We start from the raw sequence: 18,971 nt of genomic DNA, 5'->3' as shown, positions 1-18,971 counted from the left end.
CAGAGTGCCTTAAGGAATGTTATAATTCAAAGCATGGCAACAGCTGTCCTTGGCGGTAACAAGAGACGGGAGAAAGGATATGAAAGCACATGGACAACAAGAATTCAGGTTCTAACAGCAACTGAAAAGAAAGTTCTTGGGGGTGGGAGAAGGAAAATAAGAGGTTATATGTGAGCGAAAGCTGGGTAGGTTGAGGCAGTCTCCTTCCAACCCACAGCATGAGTGACCTCTGATATCCATACCCTTAGGTAAGTACTGTTATACCAGGCAGCAAACTATATAACTTGAAGTTTGCTTCTGGATGCTTTCACAATAGGTCTAAACTTATGATAAGTAAAGTCCAGGCAGACCAAGATTATAAAAAGGAATTGCAAGAACGTAATTAGGTGAATGGTACCTATAGGGTGGACAAGCTCTCAAAACCACCCAGCCACCTTTCCAGCTCCCAAAAGTGTCATTTTTAAAAACTTTTACTGCATCATTTCTCATACAGGTTTGTGTGTATTATAAATGACTGTAAAAGCCAGGCCTGGTGGCATGCACCCACAGTCCTGGCTGTGTAGAAGGCTAAGGAAGAAGAATCATTTGGGCCCAAGAGCTTCAGACTGACCAGGGCAACACAGGAAGACCCTCACCTGAAAAAAATGAAAACTGGGGGGGGGGGGGGGGCTGGGGTGATGACTCTGCAGTTAAGAACATTGGTTTGGTTCCCAGTCTCCCACAGGTGGCTCATAGCCATCTGCAATTTCAATTCCAGGAAATCGGACGCCCTCTTCTGACCTATGTGGGTTCTGCAAATATACATGCAGGCAACACACCCATATATAAGAAATAAAATGAAGAAGAATAGAAAACTAAATAAGTGAATAAAATGTGTTCCATCTTTAGTAGAACGTTATTTCTAGAACACATTATAACTGGGAATCCAGTATGGGACTGACTCAGACACCCTGAACATGAGTCTCAGCTAGAAGGCCTGGGCAGTCTAAGGGACGTCAGACAGTGGAACCAGGATGTATCCCTGGTGCACAAAAGGACCTTGTGGACACATCCCCCATGGAGGAATACTCCCTTAACCTAGAGACAGGAAAGAAGTCATAGTCCCTACTTCAAATGACTTGACAAATCTACATGACCCCACCTGGATGGTATTGCCCTACATGTGGAACTGGGGTGGGGGGATGGGAGGGGAGGGTGGTCAAGGTGCATGTGAGGGGGCAGAGAGGGTAAGAGCGAAGGAGGGAGGGGTAACTGGGATCGACATGTAAAATAAAATAAAAAAAGATAAATTTTAAGACTATGAGGCTGAGTATAAAAATAAAATTCCCATAACTGCTACTTGTATTAAATAGGAAAGTTCTCCATAGTATTTTTAAAAATGTGAAAAGAATTGTAGTTGTTTTTTTGAAACTGATCATAAATTTTTACTCTAAAGTTGGGTAGTGTTACATAATTCACAGTAATATTCTTGTGAAAGGTTATTATTACTATCATTTTGTTTTTTAATATAAGGATTCTCTGTAGCTTTGGAGGCTTTCCTAAAACTTACTCATTAGACCAGCCTTGTCTCTATATCATAGAGATCTGCCTGCCTCTGCCTCCTGAGTGCTGGGATAAGAGGCATGTGCCACCACTGCCCAGCTTTGAAAGGTTTTTAATTCTGGGAGCTTTTATTTCCGTGGAACTGAAAGTAGCCCGCATAAAGCAGAATGAATATTCCTTTTGAATTTGCTATAAACACAATATGTCATTCAACATATGGGAAAGGGCTGGGGCTGTAGCTCAATTGATGGATTGCTTGCCTAGCATGCATGAAACACCATGTATAACCAGTATGATGGGAAGTGTGTGTTAGCATAGTTTTTGGAAAACAATATGTGCATAAATCTCTCAATCTCTCTCTGTCTCTGTCTCCAGGGTCTCATGTAGACTAGGCTGGTCTCTAGGAGAAAATTGTTTTAATGAAATCTATTATTAGTGTGTGTGTGTGTGTGTGTGTGTGTGTGTGTGTGTGTACTAACAAAACACGGTAATATATAGTTCTATAGAGCTGTGGATGTACCTCAGTGGTAGAGTGCTTGCCTCCCATATGCAAGGGCCTCTGCTCTAGCCTAGCTCTAAAAAGTTGTGTGTGTGTGTAGATATAATGTAAAAGTGAGATTTGTTATCTTTTAAAATTGGTTCATGTACAGATGCATTCAAAATTTAAAAACTAAATGCTAATTCTTAAGAACACATAATTAGGCCCCATCTATGAAAGCTGAGAGATAAAAACTGAAAGTTGGTTAAATTTGAAGCTGTAGGCCTGGGAGTGTACCTGAGAGGCAGGGAGATGAATGTGGATTTGATATCCAGCATGTCCCAAACTGAAGCGTGGGTGCAGTATACATTGGGGTTCCTCAACACACCTTCCTTGTTCATTTATCTGAAGCATCGTTCAGCATCGGGGCTTTGTTCCATTGCACGTCAGTGTATTTTAAAGTTGCTTGGCTTCAAATAGATCCATTACATTCTATTAAGCAATACAATCAGTAAGTCATGAAAAGTGGGAAGACTTTTAGAAAGAATTTTTTTTAGTGCTTAGCAATAGTTCTGCCTCCTTGGGGTTGGAGAGACGTCACAGCCATACATACACACAAAACACCAAAACATAAAATTTTTAAAAATTAAATGAATTAAAAAAAAAAAGAAACAGTTCTCCCTGAAAGTTTCCTAGTGTTTCTGGCTGTCCACACAACACACTCACACACATTATCAGTTGAACCTGTACACAGAAGCCCCACGTGGCCCTTGCTATTCTCAGCCTTGTCCATGAGCTAAAATTAGAACTAGGCTGACATTACTCTTCACTTGGTTAAAGCCCGACAGAGGATTTTAGTTATTTGGATCCACACTGGGGGAAAAAAAATCACCTCGTGTTTCTAGCTGAAAATCAGGAACTTTGGGTGTGTTGGCTGCAGCATCCCTCAAAGGTAAGTGCTTTTCGGAAACAGTTTCCCTCCATTCCTTATGCATAAGTGAATAACCAGTGAGGATTTCACAGTGCGTCTAAGCCCATCAATGTAGAACTGAACTTGAGTTTAACTTATGAGCCCTTTGGGGGGTTGTCATCATTCGCATAATTGTCACTCTCTGGGATATAAGAGATAGGCTTCCCTGCAAGCACGAATTTAAGACTGTATTTCTTTGGCTATTTCTTTAACTTTGGGAAGCAGATTCTCACCATGGTATCTGCGTGCTTAACTCGCTGCTATGCTGAGTGCTTTTCCTGCACAAAGTAGTTAGAAGAAGAAATGCTTTGTTACAAGCTTGATATTTTTCTGATGCAGACCTGTCATTTTAGGAAAACTAATATTAAAGATGACTAATATTTAATGTCAAACAATGAAGCAAGTTAACAAATGTGAGTCTATATATAATAAAACAATAAATACATGGAAATAGCTTGCAATTGTTTAAATATTTTTATTTTATGTTATTGAAAGTATTTAGTACTCGTGTCAATTTTATTAACACCTGAGACAATAAATTATAGGTGACATGACCAGGCAATTAGGCCACCAGTACATGTTCTCTAAGGCTCCTTCCCTCCAACCATCTCTCCCTTTCTTTTGCCCATCCATTCTTTCCTGCCTTCCTCTCTTTCCTTCTTTTATCCATTTCCCTTCCTTCCTCCCTTCTCCTTATTTTGGCAGGATATTGTTATGTATCATCCTAAGCTGGCCTCAACTTACCATCCCCTGCCTCGGCCCACCAACACGTGCCATTATGCTTAACACCAAGGTTTTTTGACAGTAGAAAGAGTTCATACTCAGTTCCTGTGTATGGGCTCCCTGCATTCATTAGGAACAGTGCCCTGTCAAGCAATTTTTTACATATTTCTAATGACATAGAAACCCTAATTTTTCTTCTTTTCTGTTTCTTTTTTTGTCTTCTCCATGAACCTTGAGTAATTTTAATTTATAATCTATAATTCAGACAGTGTTAGCCAAACATCCTAGACCTGCCAAATGAAGAGATCCATAGAAAAGTAATTTCCAGGAGGCATTTGTTGTTTATTGCTAGCATCATTATTATTATCATGCTACTTTGAAAAGTCATAGTTGGGGGACACTTGCTCATATTTCATAGTGAAGGCCTATTCTACCTGTTACTGAGTGGGAATGTATACATGTTGCATATCGTCTATGCTTTTCAAGGTAGTTAACAACCAACATACAGTACCTCCATGCACAGCACCACAGGAAAATTCCTTACTCAAACTTTTGCCAATACTTGGTAGAGTCAGTCTGTTACTATCAGCCAATCTCGTAGGACATGTATAAATAGTTTATTATGGTTTAATCTACAGAATCTTAAGGCTAAGTAAAATTTATGATTTTTTTCTGTTTGGATTTCCTTATTTTTTCCATCGTGTTTCTATTTGATTGCTCTTTTCTTTCTTCTTATTAATAAGTATATGTTAGGTTTAAACAATGGGTTTCACTGCAACTTGATGCATACATGCAACACGCTGTGGTCACAGCCATACTTCCTATGGCCTTCTCTTGCTTCTGAACTTTCTGTCTTCTCTATGAGTCACTTCCTACTTCCTGATAGTTCTTCTACTTTTTCTCTTGATTTTTTTAACAAGTTATTTGTTTATTATATTATTTTTGAAACGTGTATTGTGCATTTCTGTGAAATGATATACCACACGTGTGTGTGTGTGCACACGCGCATGTGAGCACCTTTGGAGACCAGAAGATGACATCAGATCCCCATAAACTGGAATTACAGGCCGTGAGGAGCCTCATGATGTGGGTCCTGGGAACCAAACTTCTATCCTTGGGAAGACAAGCAAATACTCTTAATCATTGAGCTGTCTCTCTAGCCATCTTAAAAAACAAAAAAAACAAAAAAAAACAAAAAAAAACAAAAAAAAAAAAAAACCAAACAGGTTTAACAAATCTTGTGAGAAAGCCCTTTGAAGGTTTTCAGACTTGGGGGCTTTCTCTGCTTTCACCTTTCTCTGCTGAGGGCTCTAGACCGGTATACATCCATTGTTATTCACTTTCCCATGATTGGATGCAGGTCTGTCTAGTTGCAGGTTTTCATTAATTTGAATGACATGGCAGCAAATGAAGAAGACTGGGCAGCAGTTCTGGCTCCTACCACATGCTCTTTTAAGGTTTACTTTCCTCGTGTGAATATATTAAAGGCAACAAAAATTATCAAATCATAGTTTACGTGAGTTTAAAATAAGGTATGGCATATAAACACATGTGGAATAGCTGGGCATGCTTGTATGCCCCTGTAGTTCTACCTACTTGGGAAGCTCACTGAAGCCAGCCGGGAGTTCCGAGACCAAACTGGGCAACACGTGGACCTTGTCTCTGAATAAACAGTAAGGGGAAAAAGGAGGTAGGAAGGAATGGATGAGTGGATAAATAATAAATATAGTTTGGGGGAGATACAGGTAGGTGTTCAACAAGCATCACCTCTTGGGTTTGCTACAGTGCGTGTAAGTATTCTGAAACACAATGCTTCTTCTCCTCTCGGATACTTAGGTCTTCTCTGAGGTGACCTGTGATTCAGCTCTTCAGAACTTAATGAAGTAGATGACTTGACTACAATGTGGAAAAATCATGACAGAAAATGTGGTTTGTACTGGGGCCGTCAATGCTGTAAAGGAAGTCTGGGAAGAAAGAATAAAGAAACACAATGAAGATGTGAAGCGAGAGAAGGAATTTCAGCACAAGTATGCTGTGACATTTTATCTTAGATTAGTGGAAACATAATCTCATCATCATAAAGAGATCATTTAGCAAGAGCTCCATTGAGTTTGATAGATTTTCTGAAAACTCGAAATAATCGTTAAGATGCTTTATTTTTATTTTATGTATATGAGTGTTTAACTGCAGGTAGGTTTGTCTACCACATGTATGCAGTACCCATAGAGACCAGAAGATGACAATGGATCCCCAGGAACTGAAGTTACTGACAGTGTGAGCAGCCACATGGGTGCTGGGAACTGAATCTGGATCCTCTGGAAGAAAATCAAGTGATCATAACTACTGACTCATCTCTCCAGCCCTCAAAATTGTCTTTAATTTTTCCATGTTATTATTTCATTATTTTGCATGCATGCATGTCTTGTCTGCCTGTATGTCTGTGTACCTCTTCCATGCAGTGCCCTCAGAGGTCAGAAGAGAGTGTCAGATCCCCTCGGACTGGAATTACAGATGTTTTTGAGCTCTCTCTCTCTCTCTCTCTCTCTCTCTCTCTCTCTCTCTCTCTCTGTGTGTGTGTGTGTGTGTGTGTGTGTGTGTGTGCATGCGTGCGTGCGTACCTGTGTGCGTGTATGCATGAGAGAGAGAGAGAGAGAGGTTGGCCTTGGACTCATAGAGGTCCATCTGCTTCTGTCTCCCAAGTGTTCAGATTATCTATTTAGGAAATGAATAACATGAAGACCTCAAAAAACACTTTCTATTGCCCTTAAAAACAATTTCACTGCAAAATCACATTATAGCATTTAAAAACCTGGTTTTGCCAGGTGTGACACAAAACTTGGCTTTGCCAGATGTGATGGTGCATGTCTGTAATTCGAATCCCTGGGAAGTTGAAGAAGGAGGACCATGAGTTTTGGGCCAGCAAACATAGTGAGAAAGATCTGTGGAGAATGGGTAGTCAGAAGGTGAAGCTGGGGCTAGGCTTTTCTGTTGGTTCATCAGAAAGTTACAATATGACTCAGTAATTCTCCTAATAATACAGCCCTAGAAATAAAAATATACAATCAATGAAAGGTCAAATTGCAATTAACTTTAAAGGTGTGTGTGTGTGTGTGCATATGTGTGTAGGTGTTCATGTGGTGTGTACATGTGCGAGTGTACACGTGTGCATGCAAGTCGAGACCAGAGGAGGATGTCAGCTGTCCTGCTCAGTCACCCTCCACCTTATACATTTGTGTGTAATGTCCATGTGTGTATGGAATTGAGTGAGAACATGTACATTCACATGCAGGTTAATGCTGGGTACCTTCCTCCATTACTGTCCACTTTATTATTATTTTTTAATCACATGGTCTCTCACTGAACTTGTAACTCAGCGAGGCTGGGTGCCCAGTGAGCCCTGGGCATCCTCTTATCATCCCATCTCCCCTCCTCTGAGGTTACAGATGTGTCATGGGTTCACAATGGTGCTGGGGACCTGGACTTAGGTCCCCATTTTACTAATTCAGCTCCTGTTCCAAAAGGTCTTCAATAGGCAGAATGGCAGTCCTAGAGAAGCCAAGTAAGAACAGATTGCTTCTGAATGCAGAAAAGGCCTGTGGGGGGAAGGAAAATCATAGAACACAGGCAGCTTTGTCATTCCAAAGTTATTTTTCCTATAAAACCAAGACAAGAAGACAGAACTATAAAATTTAACAGTTGGGTCATTTCAGACTGCCTCATGTTCCTTTTAGGATTATGTTAAGATTATGTGTTAGGATTATGGCAGAGTGAAATTCATTACTAAACTAATTGGATCTATTTTGGTGGGAAAAGTGGCTGTCACCTGTCATGATTTTTCAGAAGGCCAGAGAACTCTTTTGTTTTTGTGACATGGAGCTTGCCTTAGTCACTGTTCTATTGCTGTAAAGAGAAACCATGGCTAAGGCAATGCTTATAACAGAAAGTATTTAATTGGGGCTTAATTATAGTTTCAGAGGTTTAGTATATTGCCATCCTAGTGGGGAACATGGCAGTGTACAAGCAGTCATGGTTCTGGAGAAGGAGCTTATATTAATCATAACCTGTTTGATGGCTTAGGCTCCTTACTGGTTAGCTCTCTCTTAATTATTAACCCATAACTATTAATCTGTGTGTTTCTACATGGCCTAATCTTACCGGAGAATGCCCAGCATCGTCTTGCTGGTAGCTATATGGTGTTTCTCTCTCAGCTTTTCTCTGTATCATCTCCCCAGAATTCTCCTTGTCTGGTATTCCTGCCTGTACTTCCTGCCTGGCTATTGGTCAGTTAGTGTTTTACTAACCAACCAATAAGAGAACCATATATTATAACACATACAGAAGGGCATCCCCCATCAGGGCATGGTTTGAGCATCTGAGACCTCAAAGCCTACTCCCAGTGACACACTTCCTCCAACAAGGCCACACTCACTCTTCTCAAGTAGTGCTACTCCCTGACAACGAAGCATTCAAATATATGAGCTTATGGGGGCCGATGTTATTCAGAACACCACAGAACTTAATTTTGCTATTTAGTCTGATTTGTTTAGGTCCAGTGTTAAGGCTAGGTCTAGAACAATGGCCTTTTGTAGTTGATATTTACCACTTCACAAAGAGACATGTACCCAAAGGTTCTCAGCAACATGATACAGAAGACGCAGAACATACAATAGATGGCTGATGGGTGAATGAACAAATGTGATAGATCCATACAGTGATGGCTATCCTACCATCAGAGGAAGTACATTGCTGATTTGTGCTATACAATGTGGATAAAGTTTGAATTTTGCTAAAAAGACAGGCACACATACATATTGCCCTATTTACATGAAACACAGAAGACAGGCAAATGTATGGGTACAAAAAATAGTGGTGGTCAGGAAGGGAAGGAGGGGTGAGGGATGTCTGCTCATGAGGACTGGAGGGGATTTTTGAGTGATAAAATATTTTGGAATTATATACTGAAGACAGTTGCATGATGCTGTGAGTTTACAGATAAAATCATTGACTTGCACACTTGAAATGTTTGAGTTCTATAGCATGTGAATCATACCTCACCAAGGCTACTAGATGTAAAATATATGACAGTTGTAATACTTTTTTAAAAGCTAGGGCTGAGCTTAGTAAGTGCAAGGCACTGTGCTATCCCCAGCACCAAAATGAATAAGCCAACCTTGAAAGAATTGTATTTGTAAATTCAAGACACTGCTCACTGCTCAGAGGCCAATACAAGTGAGAAGAGGGCTAATGTAAAGACAAGCAGGTTTATTAAAGGGCCAGCCCCTTAAGAAAATAGAAGGCTAGCATATATTCAAAAAGACCATCTTAAGCAGCTCAAGTACACAGAGAGACCTTACAGGATGTGGTGGTATGAATGAGAACGACCCCCATAGACTCATGAGTTTGAATGAGTGAACCCCAGTTAATAGAACTGTTTGGGAAAAATTAGGAGCCATTGCCATGCTGGTCTGCTTTCTGCTATGATGACCATTGAGCCAATGGTATTAGAAATGAGGTGAAAGGTGGTTGTATGTGTTAGCACTGGCTCAGTGGTTATTTTTTAATTTTTTCTTTTCTTTCTTTTTTTTTTCTTTTGCAAAATCACATTTAATTGCATTGTCCCCTCCCTCCCTTCAACCCTTCCCATTCACCCTTTGCTTCCTCTTAAATTCATCCATGGTCTCTATTTCTTTAATTGTTGTGTCAGTTGTTTGGATAGACTGCTTGAATGCTATGAATAAAACTATGTCCTGGTGTCTTAGGCTAGTGCGGATCTGGGAAGACCGAGTAAGCTTAACTAAGCTGAGAGAAAAGGTCACCAGGGAAGATGGGAGAGTCATTTTGAAGATAGAAAAAGAAGAGTGGAAGGTGAGTGCTCTAGAAGCAATTCTTGATTGCCCACACTCTGGACTGTGCGAAGACCTGAGAGGATATGAGACTGGATTTAAGACTAGGATAGTTAGAAATCTATTAGCAACACAAGTGAATGTGGGCAACATGAACAATGGAAACGTAACTGCATGAAGTTATTTTTGGCCATCTCTTTGCTTCCATCCCACTTGAACTCAAATGGCTTGTGATATTTCTTCTCTAATTCCTTCTAATAGGCAGATATCCCATCGTGCTCTGCAACAGTGATGACCAGGCTAAGGCAAATCACATAGTTAAACTATCAATTTGGGCTTCAAAATGCAAGGGGACGTTTCTTGTTAGGTGTCTTCCTGATAGATATTTTTTTTTCTCTCCCTCGAATATGGATGAGCACAGGTGTGCTTAATTAGATCAGACAGGGTGATTTTTATAAGGACTTCAGAGCCTTGGCTCAGTGTTTTCCACTTATGGAGGTATCATTAGCTGTGCTGTCAGTTTCCTAGTTAATTTTATTATTTTCTCTTTGGTTTATTTTAGAATTGAAAGGAAAAGTCTTAGAATTTAGAAGAGTTTAAAGAAAAAAAAACTTTAAAAAAGCCTCATAAAATTGGCTGGAAGTGGTGGTTCACACCTTTAATGCCAGCACTTAAGAGGCAGAGGCAGAGGCAGAGGCAGAGGCAAGAGAATCTCTTTGAGTTCAACACCAGTCTGGGCAACGTTGTGAGTTCTAGGACAGCCAGGACTCTGTAGAGACCGTGTCTCAAAACAAACAGACTCCTAAAAATACTTCATAAAAAAGAAATTCAAATTACTAAAATGTTTTTTGGAATATTCTTATTTTCAATTATGTATGTGCTCTTGGATAGTCTAATAAATACAACAGAATAATTCATTAGAACAGACTTCTATATATGCTCATTACTTGCCAGAATATGATATTTTTGTTTATTCTACTATGGTTGAAGATTTAGCAATAAATGAAGTAAATAAATAGTAACTTGTAAAAAAAAGAATAAATTTTTATCAACTAAAAAATAATAAAAGTAAAGGTTTGAGTAGTAGAAGTAGCCCAAAGTACCTGGAAATGTCACCTATTAAAGGGAAACTATTGTCAAGTGCTTCTACAAACCTCACCATATCACAGCAGTGCAATACAGTGCTAGAATAATTCAGACAATGTAATGCTTGTCCCATATTTTTTTAATTTAAATTTAGACACTTCCTTCTTCCTTACTGAAACTGAATCAGCTACAAGAGTGGCAACTTCATAGAACAGGGTTGTTGAAAATTCCTGAATTCATTGGAAGATTCCAGAATCTCATTGTGCTAGACTTATCTCGAAACACAATTTCAGAGATCCCCCGAGGAATTGGTAAGGACGATTGCTTTTATTCCTGTGCTATCTATCTACCTGTCAAATGTGCTTTTTTCTTCTTCTTCTTTCAGTTTTTTACCCTTTAAAAACATGGAATAAAGAGCTATGAAGCCTGAAAAAATTGTAAACATTTCATCTAGCTTAATGCTTCAGGGGATTAAAACTCATGCTGGGTGATAGATAAAATTTCAATTGAGAAAAACTTTTGGAAATATTCTATTTTGAAAACATAGTTGGTTTAACTTTTTATCTTAGACCACAGTAAAGGCACTAAGGAGAGGGGATTCATTAGACAGAGGGAAAATGCTCCCAAATGAAAAATTGCTTAGGATGTTGTGTTCTGTTTTGGAGATCAAGGCCCATGAAGGGGACTCCCCCACAGCATGGGCTCCCCCCAAAAAAACTCAGATTTAAACACAAGCCACAGCCACACACCTGTTTTCACAGACAGATCCTTTATTAAGAGGGAAAGAGATGTGTAAGTGGCTGCTTTCTGACCCAGGCTGAAAAGCAGCAGCCAATGACCTTGCCGGTGTCATTCTTAAGAGAAAAAGGGGAGGTCTGTGTTAGAATGGGTTAGGGTGCTGTGGTAGAGATAGGGCAAGGGAAAAAAAGGGAAGGAGACCTAACTTGCCCCAGGTTTAAAGATGAGAAGAGGGAAGAGGATAACTGAATTTGCCAGTATGTACGTAAAGTTTGTAAGCGGCATTTAGTGAGAGGAAACACTGAGTCCACCTGCTTCCTAGTGTGTGGTGGTATTATTATTATTTGTTGTTGTTGTTACTGTGCAGGACTGCTCACCAGACTGCAGGAACTGATTCTTAGCTACAACAAAATCAAGACTGTCCCTAAAGAACTGGGCAACTGTGCCAGCCTGGAGAAGCTAGAACTGGCTGTGAACAGAGATATTAGTGACCTCCCTCCAGAGGTCAGAAGGTCTAAATGTCTGTTCTGTTTATGTCTACTATAGCTTGCTTCTCAGGTGTGTGATTGTTGGGAAACAAAAAACAAAACCCAGTGAAGCAGTGTTATGGACTGCTATTTATATAAAGTGCATGCTAAGTGGGCTTTTTATGTGAAATAGTTCATCAGTGTGAGTCTTCTAGTAATGTACATTGTGGATAATTCTTTAAGAAACCCACTTTCCTCTTTAGCTCAGCAAACTGTTAAGACTCACCCACCTTGATCTGAGTATGAACCACTTCACCACAATCCCTCTGGCTGTGTTGAACATGCCTGCCCTCGAGTGGCTGGATATGGGAAGCAACAGCCTTCGACAGCTTCCTGACAGTCTAGAAAGGTAAAATGGGTTACTTTCTGCTACTGACAATTCAAAGCCACATATGAAAAATAAGAAGCAATAAACCAAACACCTAGGAGCCCGTGATGATCACAAAAGACCCAACTAGTTCAAAATGCATTATTTAAATGGTTTATTTGCATTTATTCCAAATATGTAAGAGGATTTGGGGAGGGGAAAACTAACCACTTTGAAGACATTACCAAGAATATGCCATGGTAACCACACCTCTTAGAGCATGCTAGGAACTTCTGTGCATGCTACAGAGATATTTGTCACCTACGCCCAGGTCTCAGTGAGCAACATTAATTGGATTTGAACCTAGGAAGCCTGACCCTAGTTCATATTGCCTTGCCTAGGATGGGCATATTTTGATTTTTAAGATTCATATTAGGTGGCATCTACAGCTGTCCATTTAGGAAACTATGAAAAACATGCAGCATAAAACATTGGTTTCAGTTCTGTCACTGCATGAGGCCTAGTCTTTAGTGAATTCCCTGATGTAAGTTTCCCCTGCAATTAGGTAATAAGAAAGAATGAACTCTGTTAAACGAATAAATGTATTTTACTAAATGTTAAATAATTAACTAAGCAATTAATTAAATTCATTAAAATCGAATGTTAAATGTAACAATATGAGAAGGCCAGCTTTTCATACTCAAGGTGATTGCAGAATTCTGATTTTCCAGAATGAAAAGTTTACACACATTGTGGCTACAGAGGAATGAAATAACTTGCCTGCCAGAAACAATCAGAAATATGAAAAACTTGGGGACTCTTGTTCTCAGCAACAATAAACTGCAAGATATTCCAGACTGCATGGAAGAAATGCCAAATCTCAGGTAAAAGGGTATGGTTACAGTCCTGGAAGCAGAATGAGGAATACAGATCCTGATCAATGCATATGTGTACACTTAAAATTTCCTTTTGTGTGTGGGTGTTTTGCCTGCACGCTACTTGTGTGTCTGGTGCCTATGGAGGCCAGAAGAGAGCAATGGCTCTTTTGGAACTGGAGTTACAGAGGATTGGGCTGCCATGTGGGTACCAGGAGTTGAACCTCTGTTAGAGCAGTTAATGCTCTTAACTATTGAGCTAATTCTCCAGGTCGTGTGTATACATTTTAAACATATATACCAATGTTTTAATATTTCCTGAGTATGATTCATATAACATCAATCTAGTTTGTTCAAGAAATAATTCTTGAAAATAAAATGGCACTGGGATTTATTGGTTTAAAGAAATTGTTGGTGACAATATGAAACTTCTCTTTATATTGTTAATAAACATTGTGTAATACAAAAACCAAAAGAATAAAACAGTATTATTTTCCTTCTGAATAACTACAAGTAGGCAGGGATAATTATATTAGCCTATAGAAAGCATACTTTTTATTTTGCTCCTTATTAGAACAGCAGTAAAATTCTCTCCAAAATGTAATTTTCTGATGGAATAAGGCAATGGGTTCTCAAACTCAAAACATCCACGACAAAAATCATCCATCCATTGACTTATCCAGCAACTTTAGTTTTGAAGTTGATTAAAGCATCGATCCACAAAAACGGGCGCAAACTGTATTTATAGCCTTAATCATATATTTATAATACAACTTGCTCTCATCACATTATGTTATGTAAGCTTGGGGGGGGGAATAAGATACCGTCTCTTCTTGTTGTATGTTAGATCTCAGCAAGGTAATCAGTAAGCTTGGTGGGGGGAATAAGATACCGTCTCTTCTTGTTGTATGTTAGATCTCAGCAAGGTAATCAGTTGTTGTAATCAGTATACTGTCATCTGATCTTTTTCCAGGGAAATAAATGTACATGCACTTCTATGGCACCTATAAAAACACTTGTTTTCTGATGAACTGCTAGGTTTGTCAACTTTCGAGACAACCCTCTGAGACTGGAGGTGACACTTCCTCCCAGTGACAACTCAGAAGGAGAGGAGGAACAGGAGTTGTTTGGGCTCCAGTTCATGCGTGCATATATACAAGAGTCACGGAGAACAGGTATGCCATTTTACACAACACAGGTGAAATACTTCTGGAAGAGAATGTGTATGCAATTAAGTTCTATCTTTCCACTAATTCTTTTATGGATTTCTCATTCTGTCTTGTCTTTTCCACCAAATTGGGCAACCCTGAAAGGGGAAAATGGATTTTGACTCTGTTCACAATTCTGCTAAGTACTAGGAGAGAAGCTGTAAGATGGCTTTTCTAGTTGAATCAAGGGAATGAACTCCTCAGCGGCACTCACTGCACAACCAAGTGAAGGAAAATGTACTTCTTTGTTTCTGTAAACACGACCCTCCTGTGTTGGGGCTCAAATCCACAGCAAGTGTCCTGTCGCTGAGCTACAGCTACAACCCCGGCCTAGATTTTAATTTCTTCTATGCCTGTTGATGTTTTGCTTGTATGTTACGTCTGCACAGCCTGTGCATGCAGTCCCTTCAGAATCCAGAAGAGGGCACTAGATCCCTGGAACTGGAGTTACAGAGTTGTTAGCTGCCATGTGGGTACTGGGAACTTAACTGGATCCTGTGGAAAAGCAAACAATGCTATTAACCACTGAGCCATCTCTCCAGCCCCCAAGATTTGATTCTTAAATAATTATTCCTTTGTCTTCCAAGTGGTAGACATGTCAAATTGGGCATGAACAGACCTTCCTTATCATTCTGCTTTCCTATAACTTACAAATAATAATTAAAAAACAATATGCTTGGGGTGAAAAATATTGAGAATATGGACTTTGACAGAATTTGAGGCATAATATATAGATCACAACCACTTCATCTCATAATTTAGAAGTAAACATTTCTGTAATCAAAGAAAAGGTTTTTAAAATTAAAACAAAGTCAGAAGAGTAAGGCAAAGAACACCACCTTGTTAGTAAAAGCAGTGACATAATAGCATAGAAACAGAAACCTTGGCTTTGTAATTAATACAAAGGTAAAGAGCTATGGATGAAAATGGGAGATGTTAACTCACTCCATGTACCAGTTACTTTGAGAAGGAGTGTAACCAGAGAGAACAGTACAGCCATTCCTCTAGGGGACCCTTCCCACTATCCAGAGGTTGTTCAGGAATGTCCACTTTAGAGGGGGCCTTTGGTGCTACTGTGGGTTACAGAACAGTAGTGTGAACAAGCTGGGGAAATGGTCAGCAACAAAGTTTAAAACAGTTTGTGGCCTAATCTTGGGAAAGACAGGCTAAAGTATCAGAGTCAAGCGGGAGACAGAATGGGTAATCATGGAAAACAGTGTTTAGGATGAATCTGTTTCCATCTGGGACAACTGAACAGTAATACTGGGAAATGGTTTGATAGGCAGAATAAGGAGGGAGGGCTGAAGAGCTGCAAAGTTAGCAGTTTCATGTGCCTGTGAGTCATGTATGGTGCAGTAACTGTGCATGTGAAGGTCAAGGGAGTCAGCTAAGCATAAAAAGTCTCAAAATCTCCCACTGAGTGTTGGTGGTACACGCCTTTAGTCCCAGAACGCGGGAGGCTGAAGCAGGCAGATCTCTGTGAGTTCAAGGCCAGTCTGGTCTACAGAGCTAGTTCTAGAACAGGCTCCAAAGTAATACAGGAAAACCAAAATAAGTCTGAAAGTGAAGAAATACACAGGCTAGCTCATTCTTCTTTTCCTTTTTTTTTTCTTTCTTTCTTTTTGTTTTTTGTTTTGTTGTTGTTGTTGTTTGTTTTATCAGACTCAACAGAGATCCACCTGCCTCTGCCTCACGGAGGGCTGGGACTAAAGGTGTGTGCCACCAATGTCCAGCTAACTAGCTCACATTGAGGCAAGGGGTAAAACAAACAAAAAAGAAAAACCAAGGTTGGAAAAACTAATCTTGATTTGAGATTAGCACCCAAAGTTTTTTCCCCATAATGTACTCAGAATCATTATCAGAACATGTAACTCAACTAAATGGCTCATAGGACTGTATCAGTATAGTTCTGGGGTGTGATGTCAGTCTTCTGAATCACAACTGAGAATATACCCACTGTAGAATACTTTTTATTTATGGACACAGATTTCTTAACAAAGACTTTATGTATATGAGTGATCTAGCTGCATGTATGATTTTATGTTAGAAAAGGGCATTGGATCCCACTACAGACTGTTGTGAGCCACAATGTAGTTGCTGGGAATTGACCTTAGGACCTGAAGAGCAGCCAATGCTCTTAACCATGTCTAGACTATGTCCTGGACATAAATTTTTAATGATACACAAGTTTGTGATACAAATAACATTCATGACATAAGGATAATTCTTGGTTTGTTTTGTTTTTTGAGACAGGGTTTCTCTGTGTAGCCCTCCCTGGCTGTCTTGGAACTCACTCTGTAGACCAGGCAGGCATCAAACTCAAAAAGAGCCACCTACCTCTGCCTCATAAGTACTGGAATTAAAGGCATGTGCCACCACCACCTGGCAAGGGTAATTCTTAAACGAGTTATCTTCATTTATGTTCCCTTGATTGGGGAATCTGAGTAATTAACTTAAAAATAATCAATATATGTTGACAATATTTAACATATAAAATGTAACAAGAAAATAAGCAATGATTAAACAAAAAATAAAAGTCTATTATATTAAAATAGACCCATGAATTACTATTCTCTCTAGTTGGTATTTACTCTGTGCTTGTAACCATTCAAATCGGTTCCCCTGGGCTACCTCGTGTGATATACACAGCCTTGTGAGGTAGGTTTCCTTACTGTTCTCATCATCTCTATTTTAAGAGGAGAAAGTTGAGGCACAAAGTGATAAAGTAACTTACTTGCCAGCTTAGAGACAGTAGGGTTGGAATTTAAACCTAGGCAATCTGACAACACACGAGAGTATACTAAAACAGAAAGCCAGGAGTTAGAATGTGTTTGGCTTCTTACCTGCCAAATACAGTTATCTCTGTCATTCTAATATCTAAAACTAGTGATTCTGAATCTTTTTCTCTGCATATTTACCAACAACTAAAATGTTTACAAACAAATGTAGAAACAAGTCCAGGGTAAGATATGGAAGAGGAACAGTCTTATGACATGTCTTGTTTAGTATTTGCTTGTGCACAGAAAATACTTATCAGTTATGTAAAGCCTAAATATGGAGGTTTTGGTTTCATTATTTAATTTGTATTTTAATCCAAATTACTTTTCCTGCTGGAAATGGGCACATGCTTTTAACCCCAGAATTTAGGAGGAAGAGGTATGGGGCTGGCCAAAGATTACCAAATGAGACCTGACTCAGAACACACAAAAAAAATTATTTTCCCATATAGGAGAAAATATACTTTTTAAAAAATAGTTATATTTATATATAAGAGGCTGGAAAAAAACAAGATATTGAATTAACTTCACAAGTTATAAGCAACTTTCAAATTTGATTTGTGATTTATGTTTACAAACAACTTTCTTTAGAACTAAATAATCAGAAGACCTGAAGGAAGACTATTTTCCCTTGAAACCATTTCTTCAGTTTTGGAGTCAGGGACAGACTCTGAGAGTACAAACATAGATATAGCTCTGGAACTTTGATGGTGATGTCATTTGCCAATTCCTACATTTCTAAATTTGTCTGCATTTGAGAAAATTGCAATTATTCTTTTTAGACCCAATTTGAAAACATTCCCCACTCCAGATTGATCCTTGTTACAAACTGGCATTGGTTATTACAAGTGGAGCTCAAAAATTAAAATACATCAAATAAAACCAAAGATAAAAATTGCAGATTAATACACAGAGTTTATACTGTAATTATACGTTGGTGTATTACATGTGTTTCAGATGACCAAGTCAACGGTCTGACTGTGCCAATCTCTATACATTCTGATGGATAAAGTAATTCTAAGAGCCCTGCTGAAAGGAATGCTTGGAGAACATGGTGAATTCTCTGTTTGGATTTTGGAAGTAAAAACAAACAAATAAAACAAAAAAACCTATCTATATTTTTGTGAATATAAAAATACAATTTTTTTGTTTGTAGAAGACAACTGATGTTCATGTTTCTTTTCCATTAATGAGTTGCTTCCTGTGATGATGATAGATGAGCTGGTACAGCAGTTAATAACACGTTTTCCAGAGACACTGACGGGTCTGTATAGTATTGTAAGGCAGTACTGAAGCCTTTCTGTTGTAAATACTGGAGACGGCCTTGGTCAATCAGCAATTTGCAAAGCTGTCCTATATTCTTTTTCTCTTCAGCAGTAAGAATCCTACAGTGAATAATAAACACACAGGGGATTAAAACTTTGTAAAAATTCCCAAGAAGCTGCTAACTAGCCAGCAGTACACAAGGTGCTGTCTCTTGCTTCCCAGACTTGTCTTTATGATTGCAATTAAAATACATTTTAGCCTATTCCAAAATTAGATCATAAACTGTGTTTTCTTGACTAAACTGAAAAAAAAAAAAAAAAAAAAAAAAAAACCAAACTTCTTATTCAGTTCCACTTTCTATACTTGATCTTAGCCAAAAGACCAAGACGCAACTATTCAATTTCATTTTTCCTGGTTTCTCTTGTCCAAGGTCCATCACAGTCTGAAAATATTAAAAGGAAAATTCCCCAAATGAACTACTGGTAATGCCATTTGGACCCAACACCTTCCTACCTGGGGAATGAACCTTTGCCTAATGTATGCTCATCTCAAGAATATCCACACAGTGTGTTACTGACTGACTAGTCATTGCACAGCCATCCTGGTATTGACAGAGGGGGTAACTACAATG

The 18,971-nt window shown here is 39.0% G+C and overlaps 2 protein-coding genes across 2 annotated transcripts in view; one reads left to right on the top strand and one right to left on the bottom strand.

Moving 5' to 3' along the window:
- The first annotated feature begins 5,571 nt into the window (after window positions 1-5,571).
- Lrrc39 (leucine rich repeat containing 39) lies at window positions 5,572-18,099 on the top strand. The gene is made up of 8 exons (XM_051185616.1): window positions 5,572-5,740; window positions 9,473-9,578; window positions 10,797-10,953; window positions 11,748-11,884; window positions 12,111-12,256; window positions 12,946-13,098; window positions 14,128-14,264; window positions 18,032-18,099. The coding sequence occupies exons 1-8, from the start codon at window positions 5,628-5,630 to the stop codon at window positions 18,082-18,084; spliced, it is 1,002 nt and encodes a 333-aa protein (XP_051041573.1). The 5' UTR covers window positions 5,572-5,627; the 3' UTR covers window positions 18,085-18,099.
- The window catches only part of Trmt13 (tRNA methyltransferase 13 homolog), a 16,430-nt gene continuing 15,538 nt past the window's right edge, over window positions 18,080-18,971 (bottom strand). Inside the window, exon 11 of the mRNA XM_051185615.1 lies at window positions 18,080-18,459. Coding sequence (XP_051041572.1) covers window positions 18,261-18,459 — 199 coding nt within the window. The 3' untranslated portion in view covers window positions 18,080-18,260. The remainder of the gene's footprint in view (window positions 18,460-18,971) is intronic.

Source organism: Phodopus roborovskii, unplaced genomic scaffold (assembly GCF_943737965.1).
Source record: "Phodopus roborovskii unplaced genomic scaffold, PHOROB, whole genome shotgun sequence".
Taxonomy (NCBI): Eukaryota; Metazoa; Chordata; class Mammalia; order Rodentia; family Cricetidae; genus Phodopus; species Phodopus roborovskii.
Note: the sequence above shows the minus strand (reverse complement) of the source record. Positions and strands in the feature narration are given on the sequence as shown.